General features: G+C 51.0%; 1 protein-coding gene across 1 annotated transcript in view; it reads left to right on the forward strand.

The window, feature by feature from the left end:
• The window catches only part of LRFN2 (leucine rich repeat and fibronectin type III domain containing 2), a 173315-nt gene that overhangs the window by 125611 nt on the left and 19982 nt on the right, over positions 1–27722 (forward strand). Inside the window, exon 2 of the mRNA XM_036415058.2 lies at positions 9046–10473. Coding sequence (XP_036270951.1) covers positions 9071–10473 — 1403 coding nt within the window. The 5' untranslated portion in view covers positions 9046–9070. The remainder of the gene's footprint in view (positions 1–9045; positions 10474–27722) is intronic.

A 27722-nucleotide genomic window follows, 5' to 3' on the forward strand; every position in this document is an offset into this window, starting at 1 on the left:
AGAAGAGGCCAGTCCATGCAGGGTGTGTTAGGGCTCAGTGCCACCTGGGAACTCTAGGGGGCTGTACAGGGTGCCTCAGAGTTATCCCAACAAGAGGATAGGCAGGTACCTATCCTCCATCCCTTCACTGGTCCTGCCCTCTGGGCCTGACTCTCCGGCAGCCTGGCCTGCCCTAGACTAGGTGATCCTGCTCCTGGGAAGGCGGCCTGCACGGCTGGCTCAGGTGCGGAAGGGGCTGACTCTCCGAGCTGGAGCACTTACCCACACATTCCTTCACTCGTTTTGGTACCGATCATGTCCCAGGTTCCTGCTCTGTGCCAGGCACAGGCTTCTCCTGGGGATTCAAGGATGAATAGAATACGGTTCCTGCCAAGATGGGGCTCCCAGGTGAATGGGGTGGAAGACAGGGAAGCACACACATACTCGGCAGCACAATGAAAGCTATCATGGCTGCATTAACACGGAGGCATAACGCTGTCTGAGAACAGAGAGGAAGCCGCTCACAGCTTAAGCTTAATAACTTACGATAACAACTGTTTATCTCTCACCAGGCATTTAAACGCAGCCTAAACGGCTTCATTCTACCCTTTTGATGTGGAGACATGGTTTCCCCCTTTCTTTCCTGCTTCCTCTGCTCTCTAAGAAAATCGCTTAGCTGGAGTGTGTAGAAGCCTGATGACTGGGGAGGTGGCTTTGTTTGGGGGCCGCACAGGGGATGCTTTTGTCCGTCCTGTGTGGGTGTCATTCTGTAAGCACAGAGCTAGGACCTCCTGAGGGAACTTGGCTTCTCTCTCTCTCTCTCTCTCTCTCTCTCTCTCTCTCTCTCTCTCTCTCTCTCTCTCTCTCTCTCTCTCTCTCTCTCTCTCTCCTGTTAAACTGGAAGCCAACTGTAGGATGGCCACCAGATCCCAGGGGTGGCAGAGCTCAGAAGGCAGAGCATCAAGCCACAGAGGATGCTTCTCCAGACTTACAAGCAAATATGTTCGCCCAGCTCTAGGCTTAGGCTTGCCTGGGACCAGCCATCCCTGCCTCCTCCCTGACTTCTCCCTTAGAGTTGATGCTGGAATGGATTAAGACTTCTGGGATGGAGAGAAATGAATTTTGCATGTAAGAAGAACCTGAGACTGAGGAGCAGGCAGAGGGAAACATGTTATACTGAATTGTGTCCCCTCCAAATCCATGTGCTGAGAGGCCCTAACCCCAGTACCCCAGAAAAGAGGTGATTAAAAACAGGACTGCCCTTTGACTCAGTGACCCTGCTTCTAGGAATGTATCCTAGGAAACCCAAAACACCAAACTGATGAATCTCAGAGGGAAGGGGAGGGGATTAACCAAAGAGCTTGTATGCATATATGCATAGCCCATGGACACAGACAATAGTGTAGTGAGGGCCTGGGAGGGACAGGGGTGGTAGAGGGGTCAGTGGGGGAAAAGGAGGACATTTGTAATACTTTTGCATTAAAATGAGGCCATTAGGGTAGGCCCTAATGCACACTGACTAGCCTTATAAGCAGAGGGAATGTGGACGCACAAGGCACCAGCAAGAGCACATGCTTGGTGTTGGGGGGTGGACAGGTAAGGGCACAGTGAGAAGGTGGCCAAGGAGAGAGTCCCCACAGAAGACACCAGCCCTGCTGATGCCTCAAGCCTCCTGTACTTCTACCCTCTGGAGCTGTGAGAAAATCAATTGCTGTTGTTTAGCCCTCCTCACCTCCACCCCCCAAAATTAAACAAAATAGCTGCCTGAGGTCAAAGCTCTGCCCTCCCTGCGGGACTGGGAGCTCTTTGAAGTCCTTTGAAGTCGGGCCTACCTCCCGCTCCAACAACCCCCTCTCCCCAGCCCAGCCTGGCCCTTCCTCTTTCTCGGGTGCTCCAGGGACCCTGTGCAGGGCAGCATGGAGGTGTGTGTGAGGGGGTGTGCATGGGAAACCAGCTGTCTGATGCTACTGCTTTCTCTCACCCTTAGAGGAAGCCTCAGGCTTACTTCCTGGGGCTCTGGGAGGCAGAGGCCTGCAGATGGCAGGGCAGGGCTGGAGCCTCCTCCTGGAGCGGCACCTGGGGCTGCTGGGCCGTTACCTGGCAACTCCTGGACCAGAAGGGCAGCCCCATCCCTGGAGTCTGAGGTCCAGGCTCCTTTCCCACCCGCTGGCTCCCGAGGTGTGATGTATGGGAGCAGGGAGTGCTCTGGGAGGACGAGCCTGCCAAGCAGGTGCAGGCCTGCCTCTTCCGGCAGCTTGAGCCCCTCCCTCCCTTATTAATTCACACTTCCCCAGCCCGGAGCCCCCTGGAGGGGCCATTTCTTTGTACCTGAGGCAGAGACAGGCATCCTACTTGATTTACAGGCTCCAGGGGCGGGTGGCTCCTGGCTGGTTGCTAGGGTATCTTTTAAATGGAAATCAGGGTGGAGAGATAGCACATAGATCTCGCCAGCCATCTGCTAAATGTTGCTGCTTCTGTCTGGAGCAGCTCGGAGGCTCTGGCAAGGAGGCAGCCCAGGCTGGGGGAGGAAGGGGACTTCTCTGGTCTCAGACTCCAGTGGAGGAATGGGAACTGTCCTTTTCTGCGGAAATCTCCTCGCTTGCCACGTTCTGTCCCTGTCTTCCTTTTTACCCCTCTTTTGTTTTACATATGAAATTCCATCTGTTGACTCTGATTACAAACCATCAGCCTGTTTCCACAACTCTATATATTGCCAGTGTATGTGCGTGTGTGTGTGTGTGTGTGTGTGAGAGAGAGAGAGAGAGAGAGAGAGAGAGAGAGAGAGAGAGACAGAGACAGAGAGAGAGAGAGACAGAGAGAGAGAGAGAGACTTGCCACCATCAGGGCTGACAGGTGGATATTTCTGAGCCAATTAGGCCCCTGCTTCGGAGAAAACCAGTCCCCAAGAAGGAAACACAAGCGCCCGTGTTTAGCGGAGCAGCTGGGCGTCGCTGGTTTCCAAGCAGTCCCTGCGGAGGCAGCAGCTTTCTCAGAGTCGCCGCCGCATGCTGCATGGAAGCTTCCAGGGCCTCTTCTCCTCCTGGGACAGCCTGAAGCCAGGCAAGCCTGACTTCAAATGGTGCTTCTTCTCGGGGGAGCTGGGCGAGGTAGGCAGGCCCCGCCCGCTTTGGACCTCACTTCCCAGTGGTAGAGATGCGGGTAAATGCTCAGGGGCTCAGGGTACATAGGGCAGGTTGCTTGCTGCACAAGGCTGTTGAGACAAGGGGCCCTACAAACACCCAGCGGGCCCCCCTTCTCCTTGGAGGGGAGCACCCAGCGGGTCCCCCTTCTCCTTGGAGGGGAGCACCCAGCAGGTCCCCCTTCTCCTTGGAGGGGAGCACCCAGTGGGGCCCCCGTGTGTCGCTGGCAGCACTCCCCTTGCGGAGTTGCTGGGGAGGCTGCATGGAGAGGCCGGGCACAGAGACGGGCTCCTCCTGGGCCAGCTCCCAGACACTCCACAGACAAGCAAAGGCTCCCTGGGTGGACTCTGACACTTGCTGCCAGCGGCCACTTCACGGCCTGGACTCTGATCCCCCCTGTACCTCTCTCTGCTCTGCCCCCCAGCAATCTGGTGGCCCTCCGGCTCCTTGGATGGGGCTCTTAGTTAGACAGCGGCTCTGCCCATGGGTACCAGTGAGGAGCTGCCACTCAGTCCCTCCTCCCCTCCGCACATGGGGCTTAAGCTGCTTTTCGCTGGGCTGTGAGAGTAATATTTTAAGTGACAGTTCTCAGAATACCATTTTAATTGAGATTCAATAGTCACTTCCCCGTCAGTAATCTTCCACGCTGATTACTTAAAACATATTTACCCGGCTCTATTATGTCACAGATTGGAATTCATTAGACATTTGCTAATCCATCACAAACTTTTCTAAATGCGATTTGTTTAGCATGATTTACGAGGACAAACTGTTTAAAACAATGGGCCCTGTGCAGGGTGTGCATCCCAACGTGTCCACCTCCCGCTGCCGCCACGGCCAAGGCTGTCTGCGGGCAGGAGACAGGCCCGAGGAGAGACAGGCCCGAGGAGGGACGGGCACTGCAGTCGGGCAGTGTGCCATATTGTGCTGATGCAGCTCACACTGCGCAGCCTCCCAGGACACAGGAGGACAGAGAGGAGATCTGGAGGGACAGACAGAGCTACCCAGCACAGTCTGCTGACAGCCCCAGCCCGGATTCAGCTGTGCCTGCCACCTATCAGCATTTCCTACGGGCACGGTGACAGGAAAGGGTCAGGAAGCACTGATAACCCGAGATCACTAATCACCGCAGCGCTGACTTGACAAGAGCGCACAGAGGCACCTTTCTCCTGGGGCCCTGGGCTCTCAGAACACTGCCCTTCTCCCCACACACCCACACACATGCAGACACGTACATGCTCACACATGTATGCATGCACGCACATGCAAACACGCATGCACATAAGTGTGCACGTACACACATGTGTGTACACACAGCCACCTCCAGCTTAACGAACAAAGGGCATCCTTGGGTGTGTCTGGCCCTGTGTCCTGGGCGGGGGAAGGGTACCACTCACCTCCACTTGAGCAGCTGAGGGGCCAGAGAAACATGGCTCCCTCACGCACTGTCACCGTGAGTCATGCTGGAAAATACAATGGATGCTTAGCGGACGCGCTTCGGAAGCTTCTGCCGAGACCAGCCCACTCTGCAAGGATGGTTTTCTCAGCTGATTAGCCACATGCACTCTGGACGATGCTGAGACAGAACCCAGCGCCGTGGTGCCAATGCCAGAAACTCCCTTGGCTCAGCACCGTGTTTCATTCGTTCAGCTGATATGTACTGGGTACTTACTGTAAGTCAGGGGGGAGCTGGGTGCTGGGGATACTGTGATGGGTGGACAAGACAGGTCAGTTCCCTGCCGAGTTTTTGAGCTTACAGACTAGGAAGGCATACAGGAAAGTAATTAAGGAATTATAATTCAAAGGGTGACTATCAATGTGTAGGACAAGTGCGGGGCTGGGGTACACGGCAGGGTAAGGGGACTGCTTTGGTGTAGGTGTCGCAGAGGCTCTCTGGAATCGGTGGTGTTTCGTCTGAGACCCTGAGATAGAACAGCAGCTTGGCCGGGCAGGAGGGGAAGTGTGGAGAAGCCAGATGAACACAGAGCTTGTCGGAAGTCCTGGAGGACCAGCAAGTATGGATTTATAAGACCGAGGTGGAGTGCAGCTGGGACAGGATGAGCAATGGGGGGCAGAGTGCTCAGAGACAAGCTGGGCTAGTGGGCGGGACCAGCTCTTACAAAGACTTGTTCTTGTGCTAAAAAATAGGAGAAGGGTCCATGCAAATGAAGAAGAGTCCTGTCTGTTTCATCAGGCCCCACCTAGCTAACTGTGGCCCCTGGGATACACCTGGGCATGGAGGTGGGGATGGATGGGAAGCTTCCATGTGTGGCTGCCTCTGGAGCGGGTGCTCCGGCTGGGACCTGGGTCAGGTGGGCTGAGACCTGGGTCAGGTGGGCTAGGACCTGGGTCAGGTGGGCTGGAACCTGGGTCAGGTGGGCTGGGATCAGGGTCAGGTGGGCTGGGACCTGGGCCAGGTGAGCTGAGACCTGGGTCAGGTGGGCTGGGACCTGGGCCAGGTGGCTTGGGATCCTCAGTTAGGAGGTTGGTGAGAGCAGACCCTGGCTGGGGAGGGATGGCCTGGCCACTGCTGGGAGCCCAGAGCAGAACTATGTAGAATTAGCATGTTGGCAAAGGCTTTTAATGACAATGACAATAATGAAGAAGATACAAAGAAAAAAGAAAAAAAAAATCTCCTAGAACAGAGGTCAGCGGACTTTTTCTGGAAAGGGCAAAACAGCAAATGTTTTAGGCTTTGTGGCCACATTGCCTTTGCTGGACCTTCTCACGTCTGCATGAGAAAAGCCATAGACAGCATATAACTGAAAGAACATGGCCATGTTCTAAGAAAACTTTATTTATAAAACAAGCAAGTATGGATTTATAAGACAGAGGGGGAGTGCAGCTGGGACAGGATGAGCAATGGGGGGCAGAGTGGACTTGGCCCTCAGGCTGTAGGTAGCCGACACACACCGGTTCTCGACACCAGCTCTCGCAGCGCAGCCCACAGGGCAGCCAGTGGCCGCGTGTACCAAGTGAGCCCTTGAAATGCGCTCTGAGTGTTAAATACGTGCTGACTTTGAAAATGTAGAACAAATAAAAGAAGATTAACTTCCTTATTAACGATTGTTTGTGTCGGCTGCATGTTGAAATAATATTTTGGATATGGCGGTTTACACAAAATATATTATCCAAACTGATTGCACCTGTTTCCTTTAACTTTAAAAAAAAAATATGGCCCCTAGGAAATTTACAATTACATTTATGGCTAGTATGATATTTCCAGTGGACAGCGCTGCTCAGAAATAGCATTCTCCACAGATGAAATACAGGGCAAGTCTCTGGCCCTGAAGGCTCTCAGGTGGGAGATTTACCCTTAAAGAGACGCCGTAATGGAATTCAAACCTTTACAATAAAATAGCGCCTGATTGGGATAGGTTTCTAAATTTACAAGACACCTTTGTTTTATTAGCTGGTTGTTTCGTCTGTATCTGTGTGCCTCAACGTGGGAGCGATGGAGCGCCACTTCCTCCAGATATTAATAGCTGCTGCTCAGGAAAGTGAGCATCTTCAGTGAAAACAGAAAAGGGGAGTCAATGCAGAATTAAACGTTAACCCAGTTTCTCTCCTGCAGCAGCATTCCTCAGCCCTTCTGAACTGACAATGCGCCTAGAGCTTTCGCAAGAGTGAGGGGGAGTAGGCAGCGCTTCCCCAGCTCCCTGGCCCCAGACGCCTCTCTTGCAGACCTCTAACTAGCACTCCTAGAAGGCAGTTTGAGAGCTGCTGGCTTACGTGATGCCACATAATCAGAGTGTGTGATTTTTCCAAAAGTTCAACTCAATTGATGTGATTCTTGGCACTCCATAAATAGAGCCACAGACAGTCCAGCATGGGTAGTGAGAAAACTGTCAGATTTGGAGGCACAAGGACCCAAGCCAAATTCCTGTTCCTTCTTTTTCCAGATAGTCGTTCATGTGAAAACACCTACTATGTGTCAGGGGGTGTTTGAAACTTTGAGAATATAATGGTGAACAAAAATAAGTCCCAACCCCTTAGGGCTTTGTTGCTGGTACAGAAGACACACAACAGGATGCCGGGTACAGCATAGGGAACAGAGTCAATGATATTGAAATAACTATATATGGTGTCAGATGGGTACTACCCTCACCAGGGGGATCCCTTCTTAGGCATATAAATGCCTAAGCTCTGTGTTGTACACCTGAAACTAATATAATATTGTATGTGGACTCTAATGGAAAGATAAGAAGCCCTTACCCTGTCATGCTGGAAGTGCCCCTGTGAACTTGGTTTTCTTCCACTTGGGAATGTGACAGAATCACCCCTCATCAGTTTACAGAGATGGTCTTTGTTCTTTTTTCTTTTTCTTTTTAAAAATATATTTTATTGATATTTTACAGAGAGGAAGGCAGAGGGATAGAGAGCCAGAAACATCGATGAGAGAGACATCGACCAGCCACCGATGCTCTATCCAATGAGCCAAACCGGTTTCAGTGGTCTTTGTTCTTTTTTTACAGCAGTATAACACTCCATTGTACTGGTGCGGCATACTTTATTCCAGCACTTTCCTGTCTATAGACATTTAGGTTGTTCCCAGTATTTGCCACTTACAAATTATGCCACAAACAAACAAACAAACAAAAATACATAAAAATAAATAAAAAGTAAAATGAGAAAAAGAGAAACAATAAGTAAGACAAGTAGGTAAATATATACAGTAGTTACCGTATTTTTCGGACCATAAGACGCTCCAGACCATAAGACGCACCAGTTTTTAGAGAAGGAAAATGAAGAAAAAAAGATTCTGAAACAAATAGTGTCCTAAAATATTTTATGTGCATTAAAACCCAACATCACAGTCATAAACACATGTAATCAACCCTGTAAAGTAAACAGCAGCATTTAGAACCATTTTAGAGCCGGGCAAGCACACAGAGACCACACAGAGCCGGGCAAGTAAAAAAACTTTTTTTTTAAAGTATATGTGTAGGCTATATTTGGACCATAAGACGCAGGGACTTTCCCCCCCCACTTCTGGGGGGAAAAAGTGCGTCTTATGGTCCAAAAAATACGGTAGATAGTGGTCAATTTCAAGGAGGAGACACAAACAGGGGAGAGGGAATGCACAGACGGGTGGGGCCTGGGGGTGGAGGTGACTTCTGAGTAAAGACCTGAGCATTAGGCCATGGTCAAGCCCTCATCTACACGCAGATAAGCCCTTCCTGTGAAGGCTGTGCCCAAAGCCCCAGTGAGATGACGTGTTTGGAACCCCAGGCAGAGGATCCAGCACCTGCGAAAACTCAGAAGTTCGTGTCCCACCACCTTCTCTACTTCCCTGACTCCCAAAGAGGCATGTGCACTCTGGGTTCTCCATGGTGATGCTTTTATCCAAAGCCAGTTCCCCACGAACCGCGGTGTCTCTCCCAGCCAACTCTCTCCTGGCCCATGTCCTTGTTCTTAGGGGATGCTGGTCCTGTTTCATTTCATGCCGAGTCTAAACCAATTAAGAAGGTGAAACTGCTTCAAAGCGCAGCCAGAACACACTTTTCACATCCAATGATGACTAATGAACCACTAGTGTGAGATCATCCATCCATCCATCCACCCATCCATGCAAAAAATATGTATTGAGCAGCTACTGTGTCCCAGGCCCTGTGCCAGATAAAACGATGTTCAAAGAAGACACCAGGACCTGCCCTTATGGAGCTGACATCCTGGTGGGGAGAGAGGAAGCATCCCATGGGCACAGTTAATAAGTAATGCAGAGTCTGTTAGAACATGGTAAAAGCCAGGGAAAGAAGGAAAAGTAGAACTGTCTTAGAGAGGTTGGTAGGAGAGATTACACCCTTGCGATGAGCAGATGCCATTCATGGCTGCTCCCCAAGGCTGCGATGGTGCCAGGGAGAAGCTCTGGACGGGTGCCTTGGGAAGTCGCCTCCTGGCCTTGACCTGTGTCCTTCCCTTCCAGGCGCTGCAGCCTGAGGGACCAGATCATGGAGACCCTGCTTGGCGGCCTGCTGGCGTTTGGCATGGCGTTTGCCGTGGTCGACGCCTGCCCCAAGTACTGCGTCTGTCAGAACCTGTCTGAGTCGCTGGGGACCCTGTGCCCGTCCAAGGGGCTGCTCTTCGTGCCCCCGGACATTGACCGGCGGACGGTGGAGCTGCGCCTGGGCGGCAACTTCATCATCCACATTGGCCGCCAGGACTTCGCCAACATGACGGGGCTGGTGGACCTGACCCTGTCCAGGAACACCATCAGCCACATCCAGCCCTTCTCCTTCCTGGACCTCGAGAGCCTGCGCTCCCTGCACCTCGACAGCAACCGGCTGCCCAGCCTCGGGGAGGACACGCTGCGTGGCCTGGTCAACCTGCAGCACCTCATCGTGAACAACAACCAGCTGGGCGGTGTGGCTGACGACGCCTTCGAGGACTTCCTGCTCACGCTGGAGGACCTGGACCTCTCCTACAACAACCTCCACGGCCTGCCCTGGGGCTCCGTGCGCCGCATGGTCAACCTGCACCAGCTCAGCCTGGACCACAACCTGCTGGACCACATCGCCGAGGGCACCTTCGCCGACCTGCAGAAGCTGGCCCGCCTGGACCTCACCTCCAACCGGCTGCAGAAGCTGCCCCCGGACCCCATCTTCGCCCGCTCCCAGGCCTCCGCGCTGGCCGCCACGCCCTTCGCCCCGCCCTTGTCCTTCAGTTTCGGGGGGAACCCGCTGCACTGCAACTGTGAGCTCCTCTGGCTGCGGAGGCTGGAGAGGGACGATGACCTGGAGACCTGTGGCTCCCCGGGTGGCCTCAAGGGCCGCTACTTCTGGCACGTGCGCGAGGAGGAGTTCATGTGCGAGCCGCCCCTCATCACCCAGCACACGCACAGGCTGCTGGTGCTGGAGGGCCAGGCGGCCACGCTCAAGTGCAAGGCCATCGGGGACCCCAGCCCGCTCATCCACTGGGTGGCCCCGGACGACCGTCTGGTGGGGAACTCCTCGAGGACCGCCGTGTATGACAACGGCACCCTGGACATCCTCATCACCACGTCTCAGGACAGCGGCGCCTTCACCTGCATCGCCGCCAACGCCGCCGGGGAGGCCACGGCCACGGTGGAGGTGTCCATCGTCCAGCTGCCACACCTCAGCAACAGCACCAGCCGCACAGCGCCCCCCAAGTCTCGCCTCTCGGACATCACTGGCTCCAGCAAGACCAGCCGGGGAGGAGGGGCAGGCAGCGAGGGTGGGGAGCCTCCCAAAAGCCCCCCAGAACGGGCGGTGCTCGTGTCGGACGTGACCACCACCTCGGCCCTGGTCAAGTGGTCGGTCAGCAAGTCGGCACCCCGGGTGAAGATGTATCAGCTGCAGTACAACTGCTCCGACGATGAGGTACTGATTTACAGGTGAGCCAGCCGGGGCTGCGCAAGGCAGAGAGGGGTCTGGCTGGGGGAGGAGGGGGGCAGGGGAGGGCTTTGAGCTGTTCCTACCTGAAGCCCTCCTCCCCAAAGTTGCCTGTGGGAATCATGAGCAAACCATGCCATTTGTGTATCAGTGTTTCCCAAACTTTTGACATATGTGTATCCCTTCTATAATTTTCGTAATGCTGAGTACCCCTAGTACTCATGAAAATTAGGCACAGCTAAGCACGGTGCAGTACATATCCCCACCAAACTCCAGTGCAATGCGTACCCCCACCAAACTTTTCCTGTACCCCTGGGGGTACGCGTACCACACTTTGGGAAACACTGGACTGTAGATGAAAGAATATCACCTACAAGTTGAAGATGAGAGGAACCCACACGGGAAGCCCCAGGGGGTGGTGTGTACGTAGACCAGGCCCCCTAGGGGAGTGGCAGGGGTAGTTGGTCATATGGCTCTGAGCCTCGGAACTTTCCATTTTAGCCACAGCTAGAGGACATGCAGGAACAATGAGTGAGCCTCTTGGCTGAATTGTCTGACTCCTCCAAGGATGAGCAGGTCTGGCCTCACCTGAACTCAGATGAAGTCGTGATTAAGGCTTTGAGGTCAGGAAAAGTAGAATTCACGGTTTGGCCACTTGCTAGCTGTGCTATTCTCCTGGGCTGCCTCGGCTGTCCTCATCTGGAAAATGGGAGTAATCCATACATAACTTAGTCTGGACACTTGGTTGCAGGTAATGGAACCCACGTCAAACAGGCTTTAAAAAAAAACAAAAACCAATGTGTTGGGCCATGTGGCTTCCGGCTCAGTTAGACCAAATTCCCCACAACCACCTGCATTCTCAGTTTCTTTCCTTCCCTGCGTTCCATTTCTTCTGGGTTGGCTTCACCCGCAGGCAGCCTCTTTCCCTAAACAGCTCTAGAGGGATTAATGTCTTTTTCTCAGTTTGTCCCACTGAAGTCCTGGTGAGCTTTGATTGGCTAGAGAAGGTCACGTGACACCCGAGGTAATCCTGCCCACCTGCACTGACCTCTCTGGTATCAGTCTCCTCACCTGGAAATGGAGACAATGATGTTGACCTTGTGAATTTGCTGTGAGAATCTAGGGACCATTGCCAGGCCTGGTACAAAGAGACCAAAAGGCTGCACAGAATTGCCTGAGCCATTCAGAGGAAGAGAGGAGCTCACAACGTGATGGATACAACCCAAGGGGCCGGAGGTCTGACCCCACAGGAGTTTTCTTTTCGGTTTGTGCCTCGTTTGTGCTATAGATGAGGGGCATGGCTTAGAATCTTACCACTCAAAGAATGCATGGTTTCTTTGAAATCCCATGTTATTTTTTATGCATGTAAAATGGGCATTCTGGGGAGAAATCCTGTAGGCTTCACCTACAGCCCAGGGGTCCAGGGGTCAAGAGATCAAGTACTCTTGATTTAGCATTGAGGTTTCTTCCAGTTCTGACCTCCTGAGCTGATGAGTCTCTGCCTGGGAGGTGTGGGAGGGAAGCGGATGTTCCCTTACCTGACACATGCTTTCCTGGAATTTCCTTAACTTGTTTTATCTGGAGAGCAGCTTCATTTCTCAGGATGGAGAGAAAGCATTGGAACAAACATATGCATCTGTGCATGTGTAGGAAGATATATAGACAGAGATATAGAATTAAACTTAAATATGCATATGTGCATTTTTCTAATTAAGAAAGTAATAGTCTTCATAGAAAATTTGGAGAATAAGAGAAATGATCAAGAGGGAAATAAGAATTATCTGTAACCACTCAAAATTGACCCAAGGCCTTTGGCCTCTCCATTTTATTTCAATTCAAAACAATATTTATGATCATCCTAGCGTGTGCTTTTGTTTAATTCCTCCACTCAAAATTATAGCTGCTTAGTTCCCATGGTGTTCAAGTATTTTTCACTTGCTGACCCATAATTTATTTAACCAATCTTCTATTGTTGGACATTTAAGTCATTTACCATTTTTTAATATTAAAAGTAATGCTGCAATGACTATCTTTGTATGTCAATTTATTGGTGCAGCTTCAGTGATTTCCTTAGCATATTTTTCTAGGAATGGAATTGCTGGCTTAGTGAGTAAAGTATAACCTTTATATGTTGCATCTGCATATTTATTTACCCTCTCACCAGGGTAAGGTGACAGTGGCCACTTTAACCACTCCTTTGCCAGTTATTGAATATCTAATTACTTGCATCTTTGCCAATTTGATAGGTGGAAAATGGAACTTGCTTTCATTTGCATTTCCTTGATAACTTCTGAGATTGACCTTTGAGAAATATGTACTATTTCTTCCCATGTGCATTTATGATATGGTCTGACTTTGATAAGAAGTGTAAAGGTGGCAGCTCTCAGCGCTGGGGCTGGCACAGGCCCGGGATGAGGGGGACTGAAGTCTACCAGGCAGTGATGTTGCATCTAGGTGGCAGCAAGCTGAGAAACTCCGGGAGGGTCACCGGAGGCACTGGGATAACACTCCTGAAGTCACTCAGGGTGGGACTTCAAACTGCTTTTATTTGGTGATTGTCATCCTGGAAATACTCGGTTTATAAATATAAATAAAATGGAAGCATCAGCAACCTCGGAATTAAAAAATTAAAAAATTTTAAAAAATTTAAAAAGTTAAAAATTCTAAAGAATTAAAAAAAAATGCTGAGTTCCTTTTAGGGCGTCATGAGAATTAGAAGAGATACAGTATGGAATGCTCTTCAAACACCAGGGACTCATAGTACGTGCTCAAGAAATACAAATCAGTACTATTATTGGTAGTAATATTAACCATGGTAATGGTGAAGGTAAGACCATTACCTATCTGCCAACCTGGGGAAGGAAATGGAAGAGGAAGATGAGATACATAATTCAGTTTTTAAGAAGACAGGTTTCCAAAATTTTAGAGCAGAAGGTCAAGGTGCATATGTAGCCAGATAATAACAACAGCAGTCACTAGCCAACATTACTGCCACTTATATGCATATAATGTGTAGCTCCACAGGCAATATCTCACTTAATTCTCCTGGAAATACTGAAAGTGTGGAGTTCGAGAGAATTAGATAACTCTCTGAGGTCACACTGCCGCGAAGAGGCAGGACTGACTTGAGCCCAGGACTTCTGGCTTCAGCTCTGGTGGCACTGCTCTCACCATAAATCTGACTCCAGAGAAACAGGGGACTCAAAGAAAGAAACTATTGCTTTTTATTTAATTTTTTAAATATATTTTTATTGATTTCAGAGAGGAAGGGGGAATGAGAGAGAAACATCAATGATGAGAATCATAAATGGGCTGCCTCCTACATGCCCCCTCCTGGGGACATGTGGCCTGCCTGGGAATTTAGGAATCGAACCTGTGACCTCTTGGTTCATGGGTTGATGCTCAACCACTGCGGCACACCAGCCAGGGCTGAAACTGCGGATTTTTAGAAAGGAATTGAACCCATGAGGAAGAAAAGACACCGGCCGCTGCACAGTGGTATGCTCAGACTTGGACAAGAACGTGTACAAAAGAAGGGAAGGAAGGATTGCATGCAGAGTGAATATTAAAGAGGGGCACCCTCTGTGCAGAGAGCTCAGGGTGGCCAATAAGGGCATTCAATCCATGGCCAGAGCACGAAGAGAAAAATGACGAAGGTCTGCTGTTTGGGAAGGAAGTTGCGGGAGACTGGATGAGAGCCAGCCGGCAAAGCTGAGCCATTTCCAATTTGCCTGCACCCTCCCCAGCAAGCACAATTACACCAATATCATCAGTCCTCACTTAACCTCATCCACAGGTTCTGCGTTTTGAGCAATAGGACACATAACCAAGCCAGTTTCCCCCAGGCGGGTGGATACACACAAGTTCCTCCCACATCCATCAGCGTGATAACGAAGCGACGTTATTATTGGAGGATCTGCATGGAGAGCTTACTGGCACCTGGCACTCTTCTAGGGTGTTATGCGTACTAACTACTTTCGTTTTCTCAGAACCCTCACACCGGAGGCCAGGCCATTTCACGTGGGTGCTCGAGGTGTTACACATGGGGTAAGCAGCAGAGACGAACTTTGAATCCAGGCAACTTGAGGAGGACAAGACCGATACTACAGAGAGGGCACCGGAGCCCAGCAGAGATGCATCACATGGTGGACAGGTCTCAGGCCCCGGAGGATGCATCCAGGCCTAAAGGAAACTGGATGAGGTTCCCAAGCCCGGGGAATGGTCCTGGGAAGCAGGGACAGAAAGGGAAGTGCCAGAGGTGGGAAATGGTACATATTCTACTTTCCATGGAACAGACCCAGAAAGCCAGATCAAGCACGGCTGGGCGGGGCCGTTCTGAGTTCCAGGAAGAATTTCTCAGCAGATGCTGTGCGCCCCTGGAAAGGAAGGCTGAGCGCCGGGATCGGAAGTGGGTTCACAGGGAGCAAATCCTGCCAAGTTATCAAGCTGTCTTCGGGGGACACTGTGGCCAGCAGTTCTCAACCTCTTAGTCTGCCTCCTCGTCATTCAGAGGGCAGCCTGCTCAGTGACGTCCCTCCTTGCTCTGTGATTCTCCGCTAGGCCTGTCCCTGCAGGGAGGTGGGCCAGACGCTCTGGGTGGTAAGTGCACTTGGAAAAGGTCCTAGGAGTTTCCACGGGCCGTGACTCACTGCCATAAACAGAGCGCATCAGCACTGCATGGGGCGGTTGACAAAATCTCACACTGTTTTTGGAATGAAATGGAGAAATGGAAACGGGTGGTGGACTTACACCTGGTCAGAGAGGCAGATTGATGAATAAACGGGTGTGAACATGCCGTGTGCCTCAGTGCCTGCCTCCATTCCTGTTGGCATGGATGAGAGCACAGAGAAAGCGTGTTCGGGACTCAACTGCCCCAGTTCAAGGTGGAGAAAATCTGGCTTCACTGGAATTTTGTGTGGCCAGTTCAGAGTTTTAGTTGATCTCAAAGGCATATGGCTACAAAGTAAGGGAGCCGCTCAGAGATGCCTATAGTGTTCAGTTGTGTTAATTAAGTAAAGTGCTCAGATCATGGGTGGGAAGTTACCGCTCTGATCACTGAATCATCTGAGCAGCCTGTGATATGCTTAACACAGAAGACACAGCCTTAGAAGTCATATTTCCAACTGCAGTGTATTCAGTGATCAGGTGATGAGGATGGGGTGTGGGAGCTTGTGTGTGATAGGCCAAGGTTACCTTGTAGACAACAGGACTTAGAAAAGATGTCATAGCACGCTTTTAACCTATTCAAAGAACTTACATGAGTAGAAGGAAAACACACACACACACACACACACACACACACACACACGTAGCCATTGGCCCAATTCAAAAACATGTCAGCAGCAATAGCTGTCCATACATCTCTGGCTGTAGGGTGCTTGGCTTTGTGTCTCTAGCATGTGCTATTCATGTGCTCCTTGTTTCTGGACCCCGCAGCTCCTAGTAAGTCCTGGCCCACCACAGCTATCAAGTCACTATTTGATTAACTGAACAGAATGGAAATGACCATCAGCACTGCCCAACAGCAGAAAAAGTCAGAGCCACCAAGCCGGAGCTGCCCATGCCAGGAGGGTTCAGAAAGAACCCGGCTGACTCTGTCTCAGGCTCCCGGCGGGCAGCCTGACTTTAACATGTGACTTGAATGAATCCAGCCCTGATAGTCTACTAGTATGACTCTGTTTGAGATTAATAATCCCGGGATCAAGACAGTATGGTGACCTATGGTTGGGGCCACTACGCCTCTTACCTCTCAGGGTTAGGGGGCCCTGTCTCACCAGGTTTTGAGTCCCAGGACCTGCGGTCACAGACTGCGACTTTGGCATTGGCTCAGGTTATCCCACCAGACCTGGACATTAGTCATTGACAGGTCACCACAACCCACACCAAGGCCCCACAGAAGCCTGGAAGCTTCGAGCAGCATCTGAAGGCATCAGGTTATGTTCCACTGCAGGAGAGGGAGCGGCCCCCAAGTCATGGGAAACTCCGGTTTGAATCCGGCTCTGAAATAGGGCCCTGCTTTTACCAGGTAATTAGCTCTCTCATGTTCTGAGGGTTCTTGCTAACTTTCCATGGCCTTCGCCTTCCCTGAGTGCACCCAGCCAAGCCCTGCAGGCAGGCCTGGGACATGTGACCCAGACAACCCTCAGGTGGGGCCTGTTTCCCATATGAGCAGGGAGGAGGGACTGCCCCATCTCTCAGCCCCAGAACTTGCCCTTACAGGAATTGGCCAGCATTAGTGGGGACAGTGTCAGAGGGAGGAGTGGCCGATAAGGCAAAGAGGAAAGGTGGTAAGAATGCAGTCAGAAAGAAGAGGTCCCCCTACCCACCCAGGAAAATCAGCAGCTCATCCAGCTCAACCTCCTCCCTGGTGCGACCTGGGAAGTTAAGTGGCCTGCATGTCATTATCAGTCCAAGTAACACTCACAAACACTTGTCTCCTGGAGTCATCAGGAACGTCTGCCAGCAGGTGTGATGCTGAAACGCTCCCCAGGAAAGCCAGGGCCGGCAAGCTCATCTCCACAGCACAGGGTGGGATGAGCCAGATGTGGCCTCACCCTCCAGGTGCCTATTATGTGCCATTGTCTCCACATCGGAAGAGTGAGGGATTATGGGAAGAGAAACCAGTGGGTGCAGGAGACAGCAGCCATTCCGTGTCCCCTGCTCTAGCTGTAGGCCCCTTTCTAGGCCATTTTCTTCCATGGGTCCCAGGCACGCCCCCCACCTGGGGGGACTGAGCTACCCACTGATTTTACTGTGGCTACATCTCCCATCTGAGGAATGGATAAGAGGGCAGAGCCAGCTCCCACCTGGTCAGGCTCTTGTCAATCAACATTTCAGTGGATATCTGCCCCTCCCCTGGAAAATACATATGGTGAAACCTTGATTATTGAGTTAATTCATTCCAAAAGGCTGTTCGAGAAGTGAATTGTTGGACAATGGAGTCATTTTCCCCTACTGTAAACAAAGTAAATTGAATAATCCATTCCAGATCCCCAAATGATTTCCTGTTTTAACCTTTCTCAATTGCCTGTGATTGTTGTTTTGTGAGCAGTTGCACACCGTTAGCACCATCAGCACTTTTGATGGCTTCATTGCGTTTTAAAATTGTGCTAATTGTTGATTGCGCCATGCCGTACTCTAACCAGATCAGACATGCGAACACTCTCTCATACTTTGCAATTATTTCTATTGTTCTTAATACTTTCCTTTTCACTCTGCTGCTTTCAATAACCTCCTTAGGACTCGTGGTGTATGTATGTATCTATAATACTAAAAGGGTAATATGTTAATTAGACCAGATATCCTTCTGATAAAGGCGGGGCTGCGAGGGAAGCCCGGGTCCCAGGTGCAAAGGGGAGCAGGTGCCAACAGCCTGGGGAAGGAAGGCCTACTCTCACATGAATTTCGTGCATCCGGCCTCTAGTTTAATAATAATAAGTAGCATCATAAGCAAAAAACAAAAATATTCATAGCACAATTTCCTGAGATGTAAATAAAGTGCAGTTTAGCAGTAAACTGACTCATACTCACGCATTCTCTCCTTTGTTCCCTGAGAGATGTGTGACTGATCATATAGGTATCAGCATGAAAGGGTTGTCAGGTCAAGAGCTGTAGTTTTGTTTGGCAACCAATACATTTTTCCGTGAACAACTTGGCCACTGAATTGTTTGAGGTGGGAGACGTTTGAGAACTGAGATCTGACTGTACATATCTTCCATAGGGTGGAGGGAAATTTACTGATGAACTGGGATCTTATGGATACAAGGAAAAATGATAGGGACAGGTGTTCTTAAAGGGAGGGGGCCAGCCAGGCCCAGGGCCTGCTCCTATTCAAGAAGATTCTTTGACTCAGCTCCTTCCCCAGACATCCCAACTTCTACTTGAAAGGGTGGATTGAGCCTTCACAGGCAGAGGAAAGCAAAGGTATAAAGGAGGAAATTGGGGTGGATGAGATGGGGGGGGGGGTAGGGGGGGGAGAATTCCCCAGCAGTTCCATGGTTGGATCCAAAATCAAAATCGCCTGCCTTAGATTTTATTTTTCTAATACTTCTAATATTGTTGTTTTTGTTTCTGTTTTTTTTCCCCCCCCATACTGTTTGATTATTGGAACCTGACATCCACAAGTGGGGATGGACAAGGCAAATAGGACAGTATGCCCATTGCAATGAATCGAGTTGATTTCCTGAGGTTCTACAAAACAGACTGGGGATGCAATCTCCCAATCCAGGTCCCACGCTGGAGCACATCCCACTGACACCCCATAGGCTTTTGTGAAGAGTGATGACTCGGCTGAGGCACTAACTGTCATTTCTCTGTGGGGAAGGATGGGCTAGGCCATTGGGAGTTTGATGGGCTTTCTCTTTCCGATTTAGTTGCTTCCCTCAAGGTTTTAAGGTCCAGCAATGTTAGAGAAAAGGGGAGCAGGGGTGCCAGTGCATACCTTGGGTCCTGCTCAGAAATAGTCCCCTGGGACCAGCAGAAAATATGAGAATTCCTGGGTTCCACATCTCCTCAGGAAAGCCCCTGTGCAAACCCATGTTGTCAGCGGCATCACAGAGAGAAAGGACCTGGAGGCAGAGGGGGAAACTAATGTGACTTACACTCATAAGGCACTTGTCTCTGAGCAGCATGACCCACAGGGGACCCACCTATCTCTCTGCTCTGCCATCCTCAGCTCAGTTCCTGCCTTAAGGTCGCCTCACAGTGCAAAAGGGCTGCTGAGCTCCAGCTATCACATCTCCTTTCTGCACATCAGCAGCTATGGACAGCTAAAGGGCAACAGGGCGCAGGAGATGGGATTCTCAGAAGCTCTACCCATCACTTCGCCTTACATCTAATCGGCCACACCTGTCAGCAAGGAAGTTGGGAAATGTAGTTTTGTGTGTGTGTTTTTTTAAGGTAGGCGTAATACACTGCCGGAAATATAGAGAAAAGGGAGGCAGCTCGCAGCCCTAGAATTCAAGTTTGCACCCAGCAAACTCGTCCTTGTTCCATGTGCAAGTCATTTCACTGTTCTCAGTCTCCGTCTTCTCATCTGTAAAGTGGGAGCAGGAATTCCTTTCTGCCTATTCATACATTGCGGTATAAACTGAATGTTAAGTACTACTTGTGATTAGGAGACCACCCACTCTCCCTTCCCTGTTCTGGCCGCTGTTCTCCAGGCTGCCTGGTGTGGCGCATTCTTCAAAGCCTTACTCCCAAAGGGCTGTCAGCAGGGAAAGGATCTGCTAGAGTTCTAAGAGATCAAGGTAAGGAGCAACCCCTTCCAGAAATGTTGTAGCTCAATTGGGAACTCTGTAAGACCCAAACCAGTGCCTCTCTAGTGGTGGAATCTCAAAACTCACAGCAGGTTTGTGTAAAAGAGAGGCGTTTTTCGGGGGTGTCTCAAATCGTAGCAATACCTCCCCTTCCTGCCCGCTTGCTCCACACAGGAAGATGACACACTCGGATTCCAAAGCCTCAGGGCACCTGCCTAGAGGTGACTAATTTTTCCCCTTGTCATTTCCTCATCATTCTCAGAAAGCTCTGCGGGTGACGTCTCCCAAGTTAGCAATGATGAGCAGAGCAAAGGGATTCGTGCGCGTCAGGTTCCTCTCTTCTGAAATGTGGCTGCTTCCTTTGAGTAGGGGAGAACCAGAGTACCGGCCCATGTTGACTTTGTACATGTTTGGATAGTTTGCAGGTGGGGTGGGGACCTTGTTTGTTTCAAACTAGAAAAAAATGCCAAGGAAGGTTTGCAGAGAGGGGCCTGGGAGAGGAGTGTCTGGGGGTCAGGGCTTGTGGTGGCGGCCATCAGAATGACAGCCAACACTCTCTGGCAACTATACTTTTCTGAGGATGGTCCAGGCAGCCAGCTCGTGACAGCTTCAGCACAGCCCTAGTGGACCTGGGTGGCAAGGGCTGAAGCCAGGCTCTGAGACCAAGCCCGAAGTTTCCCACCAGTCAGGCGTTTCCCATATGGCTTTGCAGTTTCCCACTGCAGTCCCCTGGGAGCTGTGTGCTCCCTCCAGGAGACCCTGATCAGCCTGGGGTGGCGCCTGCCGGAGCACCCGGGATTTTAAAGCATCCCAGGGATTCTGGTGCGCATTCAGCGTCATGCCACTGTACCACACACCAGTGAAACCAGGGATATGGGAGCACAGGTGGGTGGACCCCTGCAAATCCCACAGCTGGGGTTTGGTCTCTGGACTTCTGGTGAGGAGAGAAGCTGGTGGTCTGGATTCTTGTCCCAGCTGTACTAGGCACTAATCCCCTCTCATGCCTGAGACTTGGCTCTTTCTGCAGCATTGAAAGAAAATCCTTTCCAATGGGGATATTGCCAAAGAGATAAAGTATGGGAAACCCAAGCATCTCGTGCATGTAAGTGCTGGAGCCATTTCCCTATGCCCAGCTGAGCCTGGGTGACGGATGCGGCCAGCCAGGTTTCATGGTGCTTTGCAATTCTGTGCTTTTCACAAGTTGAAGGTCTGTGGCAACCTTGCCTCGAGGAAGTCCAGAGGAGCCCATTCTCCACCAGCATCTGCTCACGTCCCATCTCTGTGTCACGTGTTGGTAATTCTCACAGCATTTCAGCATTTTTATTATTATTTTATGTGTTATTGTGGTCTGTGATCAGTGATCTTTGATGTTACTATCACAATTGTTTTGGGGCACCACAAACCGCACCCATAAAAGATGGCAAGTTTGATCGATAAATGTGCGTGTTCTGCCTATTCCACTGACTAGCTGTTCACCCACCTCCTTCCCTTTCCTCAGGCCTTGCTAATTCCTGAGAGTCAGTTATATTGATTATTATTAATTAGGCCAATTAAAAACCTGACAACTGCATCGTCGTTAACATGGGGCTCACTGCTTCCACTTGGGGATGAAAAAAGTCACATGTCTCTCACTTTAAATCAAAAGCTAGAAATAAGTAAGCTTAGTGCGGAAGATGTGTCAAAAGCCAAGGTAGGCCAACAGGTAGGCCTCTGCACCCATTAGCCAAGTTGTGAATGCAGAGGGAAAGTTCCTGAAAGAAACTAAATGTGTGGCTCCAGTGAACAGTAAGCAAGTGAAACAGCCTTACTGCTGATATAGAGAATAGTTTAGAGGACTGGAGAGAAGATCAAACAAACCATCCACAACGTTCCATTTGAACAAGGGGTCCTCAAACTTTTTAAAGTGGGGGCCAGATCATGGTCCCTCAGAGAGCTGGAGGGCCGGACTATATGAACTACTAATTCTTACTGTAACACCTCGGCTGCACTCACTGCCCAAAAAACCTGGCGGGCCGTATCAGACTCCTCTGCGGGCCGCATGTGGCCCGAGGGCCGTAGTTTGAAGACGCCTAATTCGGAGAGCAAGGCCCCAACTCTCTTCTATGAAGGCGGAGGTAGGTGAGGCAGCTGCAGAAGAAAAGTCTAAAGCTGGCAGGGGTGGGTTTAAGGAAAGAGCCATATCCATAATATAAAAGGGCAAAGAGAAGCAGCAAGTGATGATGTGAAAGCTGCAGCAAGCCATCCAGAAGATCTGGCTAAGATGATTTATGAAGTGGCTACACTAAACCACAGGTTTCCAATGTAGATGACCCATCTGGGACTTTGCTAGCCAGAGAGGAGAGGTCAATGCTTGGCCTCAAAGCTTCAAAGGACAGGCTGACTCTCTTGTAAGAGACTAATGCACCTGCTGACTTTAAGTTGAAGCCAGTACTCATTCACCATCTGAAACCCATAGGGCCCTTAGAATTATGCTAAGTCTACTCTGCCTATGCTCTGTAGATGGCACAACAAAGCCCAGATGACAGCACATCTGTTTACAACATGATTTCCTGAATATTTTAAGCCCACTGTTGAGACCTAGTACTCAGAAAAAAAGAGATTTCTTTCAAAATATTACTGCTCATTGGCAATGCAGCCAAGAGCTCCGATGGAGATGTTCAATGAGATGAATGTTGTTTTCATGTCTGCTAACACAACATCCATTCCGCAGCCTATGGATCAAGGAGTAATTTTGATTTTCGAGTCTTCTTATTCAAGAAATACATTTCATACGGCTACAGCTGCCACAGATAGTGATTCCTCTGATGGATCTGAGCAAAGTAAATTGAAAACCTCTGGAAAGAAATTACCATTCCAGATGCCATTGAGCACATGTGTGAGTCATGGGAAGAGGTGGAAATTATTCACATTAACAGACTTTGGCAAGATGTTGAGTCCAACCCTCGTGGGTAATTGGAGGGGTTTGAGTCTTCAGTGGAGGAACAACTGCAAATGTGGAGGAAGCAGCAAGAGGACTAGAGTTAGAAGTGGAGCCTGATGTGACTGAATGGTTGCATCTCATGATAAAATTTTAATAGATGAGGGGTTGCTTCTTGCGGATGAGCAGAGAGAAAGATTCTTGAGATGGAAACTACTCTGGTGGAGATGCTGTGAAGAATATTTGAAAAGACAACAATGGGTTTAGACTATTACATAGCTTAGGTGGTCAAGCAGCAGGAGGGTTTGAGAGGACTCACCCCAATTGGGAAGGGCCGCTGTGAGTACAGTGCCATCACACAGCATCACATGCTACAGAGCTTGCTCATGAGAGGGAGAGTCATTAAGGTGGAAGACTTCACAGTTGTCTCATTTATTGATAATAAACCGCTAGCCACCCCAGCCTTCATCAGCCAGCACCGGGATCCGTCAGCAGCCATCCACATAGGGGCAAGACCCTCTACCAGCCAAAACGTCATGATTCACTGAAGGCTCAGATGATGGTTAGCATTTTGGGGCAATAAAGTATGCTTAACTAAGGTATGCACATGTTTTGTATATAATGCTATTGTACACCCAGTGGACCACAGTATGATGCAAACATAACTTTTATATGTCTCTGGAAACCAAAAAATTCGTGTGACTCGGTTTATGGCATTGGTCTGGAACCGAACCCGCAGTATCTCCAAGGCAGACCTGTACAGGGAGGATGGAATCAGGGGCCCCAGGCAGGAGCTGCTGTTATCCCCTTTTCTCTCACCCATGGCATCAGCCCCTCAGAGCAAGTCGGGACTTGAGTCAGGACTTATCATTATAGTCAGGACTCTGAGCCTCAGGCTTCTTTCTTGTCTGCAGGATAAAGGTAACTGTCCTGCTTATAAAGTGGGAAGTGTTTCCAGCAGCAGAGATCCACAACAAACCCTTAACCACGTCTGGGGGCAGGTTTCTGTCATGTGACACAGCCCCAGGGGAGGTAATTCAAGGCTGCTATGATTTCTCCGTGGGCTTCAGGGCCGAGGCTCCTTCTGCAGGTTAACTGCACGGTCACTAACCTGGGGTTCACTGCTCCCACTCGGGGACATTTTCTGTGTTGTGCAGCCCACAGGAGGACTTGGTGTCCCCAGGAGCAGCCCCAGGCTGTGACAGAGGAAGACTTCCGCTTCCTCCCCTTGCAAGGAAGAAAAAGGAGGACAATGAGTCATGTTCTATGCTGTCTCCAGAGGGTCCCAGAGGAATTGAACCCCATTTGCCCACCATGGCAACTTGCTTAGCCAAACAGCCTGTGTGGATCTCCTTCCTCATTTTCCTACCTGAGGGTCCCGAGTCCACCTCCCCAAATAAACCACTGGTCTGGAATCCTCGTCTCAAGGTCTGCCTCCGGGGAACACAGACTGAACCTGGCTGGGCCTCCCAGCTGAGCCAGCCCCTTCAGGAGCCTCCCGGAGTCTGCTTCCCTCTCCCCGCACTTCCTCCAGCTGCACTGGAGGCTGAGACGGGGTTCTTGTTCAGGCGTGTTGTCTCTCCAAGTAGAACCAGTGCTCTGATGGAAGGCAGGGGAGGAGGATGGGCGGTGCGGGTGTGCAGCCTCCATGGAGCTGTGGCAAAGTGTCAGGCATAGCATTCCTTGGCACCTGCCTCACAGTCCCAGAACCCAGTAGCTAGCCTGGTGCTGAGGCCAGCCGGGAAGGACACCAGTCCAGGCTGCTCCTCTGCCTCACTGCGGGCACTGTTCTCACCTCCGAAGACACCGAACAGCCAAGAGGGATGTGTTAGTTATTGCCAATTAAGCCTGTGATGGACTGGGCACCCGGTGGGTGGCAGAAGGGTTCAGGACGTGAAGTCAATTAAAGCCCATCATCTTCTGAGTCTCCGGGGTGGCCACTAGGCAGGCAGAATGGCACAAAACCACAGAGGGATGGGTGAGCCCAGGGTGAGAGCCGGGCCACCGAGACATGCGATACGGATGGACACGCTCATTAACTATTTACGAAGGAGAGCTATTTTGAGCCGGGGTGGGCTGTGGGGATGGGCTCCGGCTTGCTCTGCGGGGCTGATGCTGTGGGCGGGAGAACGGATCCAGATGTGGGCAGCAACTTCCAATGCATCGAAAGGAAGATAAGTGGTTGGAAATGAAACATTACAGGGAACTATTTAATATTTAACCTTCTAACTAGCTAATGAGCTAGTGATAGTAGTAAGTTAAGGGGCTTTTCAGCTGAGTAATTAGCCACCTAAAAGGTTAAAATGTAAATGAATTGCGTGGGAACTCCGTTCCTGTGAGCGTTTTCATGAGCTGAGTGAAGCTAATTCACGGGCCTGGGTTGGGAGGGGTGTGCTCTGGGGCTTCCTGGCACAGGTGGGATGGAGTGTCAGCTGTGTCCCCATGCAGGTGGGGTTTGGAAGGCAGAGGAAGAGGTGGCTGCTTTGGGCAGAAGAAAGAGGCAGAAGCCGAAAGAAGCAGGCCTGGTCAGGGACCTGCCACAAGAATGCTGCATGACAAGCAACTCGAAATCCAGGAGGCTCACAGCCACTGATACTTCATTTTCTTATTTGTGGGTCTGCAGATTTTTGGGGTTCCACTGGACTCGGTTGGGTTGGGCCGGGCTCCGAGCTCCAGGTTGGTTTAGAATCTTCTCTGTGCATCTCAGTCCGAGCCCAGGCAGAGGGGCTTGGCTACACGAAGTATGTTCTTCTTTTGGTGACAGCAGAAACGTGGGAGGGTGAGCCAATGCCAGGCCTCTGCAGGCGTCACATCACTGATTCCCCTCACCCTGAGTAAGTGACGTGGCCAAGCCCGCAGTTAGGGGGCAGGGCATGTACCTCTCACACCGTCAGGCCACTTATGTCACCTGGTACCACTTTATTACAGGGAGTGAAGAGGCAGGCCCACCGCTGTCTCCCACACCTGGCTTACTTGGTGGAAAGGCTACCTCCAGCGTGGTGTTCAAGCCTGAGCAGGACCTGTAAGCTGGTGGACTTGTTAGCACACAGATGCCGGGGTTTCTGACTTGGTCTGTGCAGAGTGGGCTCTGAGAAGCTGCTGTTCCGACCACTGAGCAGATGCTGTCTGCCTAGGGATCAAACTTTGAGAACCTCTGGCCTCGGGAAAGGATAGGGGTCTTGTTCAGAGAGATGGGAGAGCCCAGCCTGCGGGTGGCTTTCAATGGCAAACAAAATGGCTGTACTCATGGAGCCCTTCCTACACCTCAGTGATTACTTTAGAAACGTCCTGTGTGTTCTCCTAGTTGGCAAGTCAACCATGTGAGGTACGGGATGGCCACTCGACAGTTGAGGACTCGGAGCCATGGAGGTGGGGATGAGGGCTGTGACGTAGGGGGCCCCACAGCTTGGAGGTGGCGGGCCTGCAGCTGGAAGCCAGCGCTCGTCCTGACTCCGGGCTCCCCTCTGTGGCCGTGGGGAGGCAGGTCAAGTTCTGAGGGCAGGTGCCATCTGAGGAGGAAAATCTCTGGATTTGGAACTGGATGCTCTTAGGCGCAGAGCACACTTTGACCTCTGGTAGCTGGTTTTCTTTACCCAGGCAACAAATCTGTACTGAGAGTTTGCTTTGGGATAGACTCTGGTCCAAACCCTAGGGTTAGAATAAGCTAGGCAAAGAGCTTACATTCTTATTGGGGAGAAGGTTTCTCATTTAAAAATGTACTCTACGTATAAAAAATAATTAGTGTAAGGAGACAGAGACGGAGTAGGGGGAAGTCTACTGTATTATATCTGTGGTCAGAGATGGTCCCTCCGAGGAATGACACTGGATGGAATGAAAGAAAGAGCCAGGCAGGGGGAGAAGCATGTGTAAAGGCCCTGGGGTAGAGACAGGCTGCTCTTGTTGGAGAAGCAGCAAGAAATCCAGTGCATCTGGAGGAAAAGTAACAGTACATGAGGGTAGGGGACTGGACAGGGCTGGATCATGTAGGGCCCTGTAGGCCATGAGGAGGGCTTGGGTTTTATCCTGAAGGAGATGGGGGCTATAGGAGGTTGAACCCTGGAGAGTGGCAGGATGTGCTTAGAAGGAAGATTCTGGCTGCTGGATGAAGAGTAGACTGCAGGGGCATAGGAGTGGAAGCAGGGAGACCAGATACAGGGGGGCTGCAGGGGTCTTCGCTATGTCTTGAGACCCTCCTGCTCTTTACCGTCCACATCCATGAAGTGGGAGAAGGACCCCTCTAATCTTTCCCCCTCAGGCCCATTATGAGAGCGGAAGGAGGTCAGGGTGGGGGCCTGTGAGGAGCAGGCAGTACTCAGGTGAAGATCAAAGCAGCATGCGATGGTTTTGCTGGCAGAATGTTTGGACCTGCTTCTGTCTGGCCTGACAAGCTCACAGCCCCCAGTCAGGAGGGAAAGGAGCCCCCTCTCCCCCTCGAGCAGCACCTGCCACCCCTCACTACCCCAGCTCCTCAGTCAGCACCCACCCTCCGCCCCAAGCCCTCTTGCTCTGATAGGGAGCAGTTATTTGTGCTCTTGTTTAACGAGCTCATTAGACATGTGCTGCAGCGTTTCCTTCCCTCGTGATGCTCAGTGCGTTTGCTGTGGGTCTGAGGGTGGCTGGTGGTCGGGGTTGGGGGGGGGGAGGGCTTGGTGACCTGCAGTCTCTCTCCCGGGGTGTGTGTGGGCAGGCAGGTGGCAAAGCTGCCAACACCCTGGCACGGAGGCAGGATCTGGAAGCTGAGATGGTGGCGGCAGCCAGCATTGAACACCAGAGATTCTCACCGCCCCTCAAAATGCCGCTGTGTGTGAGGCAGTGCCAAGGGCTGCTTCTCAAGGCGGCTCTGACTGTCACTCAAAAAAAGGTCTGAGAGGAACAAGGTGGGGAGGCATTTAAAATTCCTGGGGTGGCTAGGCAGGGGGTGGAAGGATGCGTGTCATGTGGCAAATGTGAGTAGGTGGCAGCTGCCTTCCTGATGTTGGGAAAGCACCCATGCCCAGGTTCAGACCCACACCCACCCTGCCTAGAGTGGGCCTAGGGCCAGGACTCCAGGCAAAAGCACTTCCTTCCCAGATCAGAG

This window comes from Pipistrellus kuhlii, unplaced genomic scaffold, assembly GCF_014108245.1.
Source record: "Pipistrellus kuhlii isolate mPipKuh1 unplaced genomic scaffold, mPipKuh1.p scaffold_m20_p_5, whole genome shotgun sequence".
NCBI classification, from domain to species: domain Eukaryota; kingdom Metazoa; phylum Chordata; class Mammalia; order Chiroptera; family Vespertilionidae; genus Pipistrellus; species Pipistrellus kuhlii.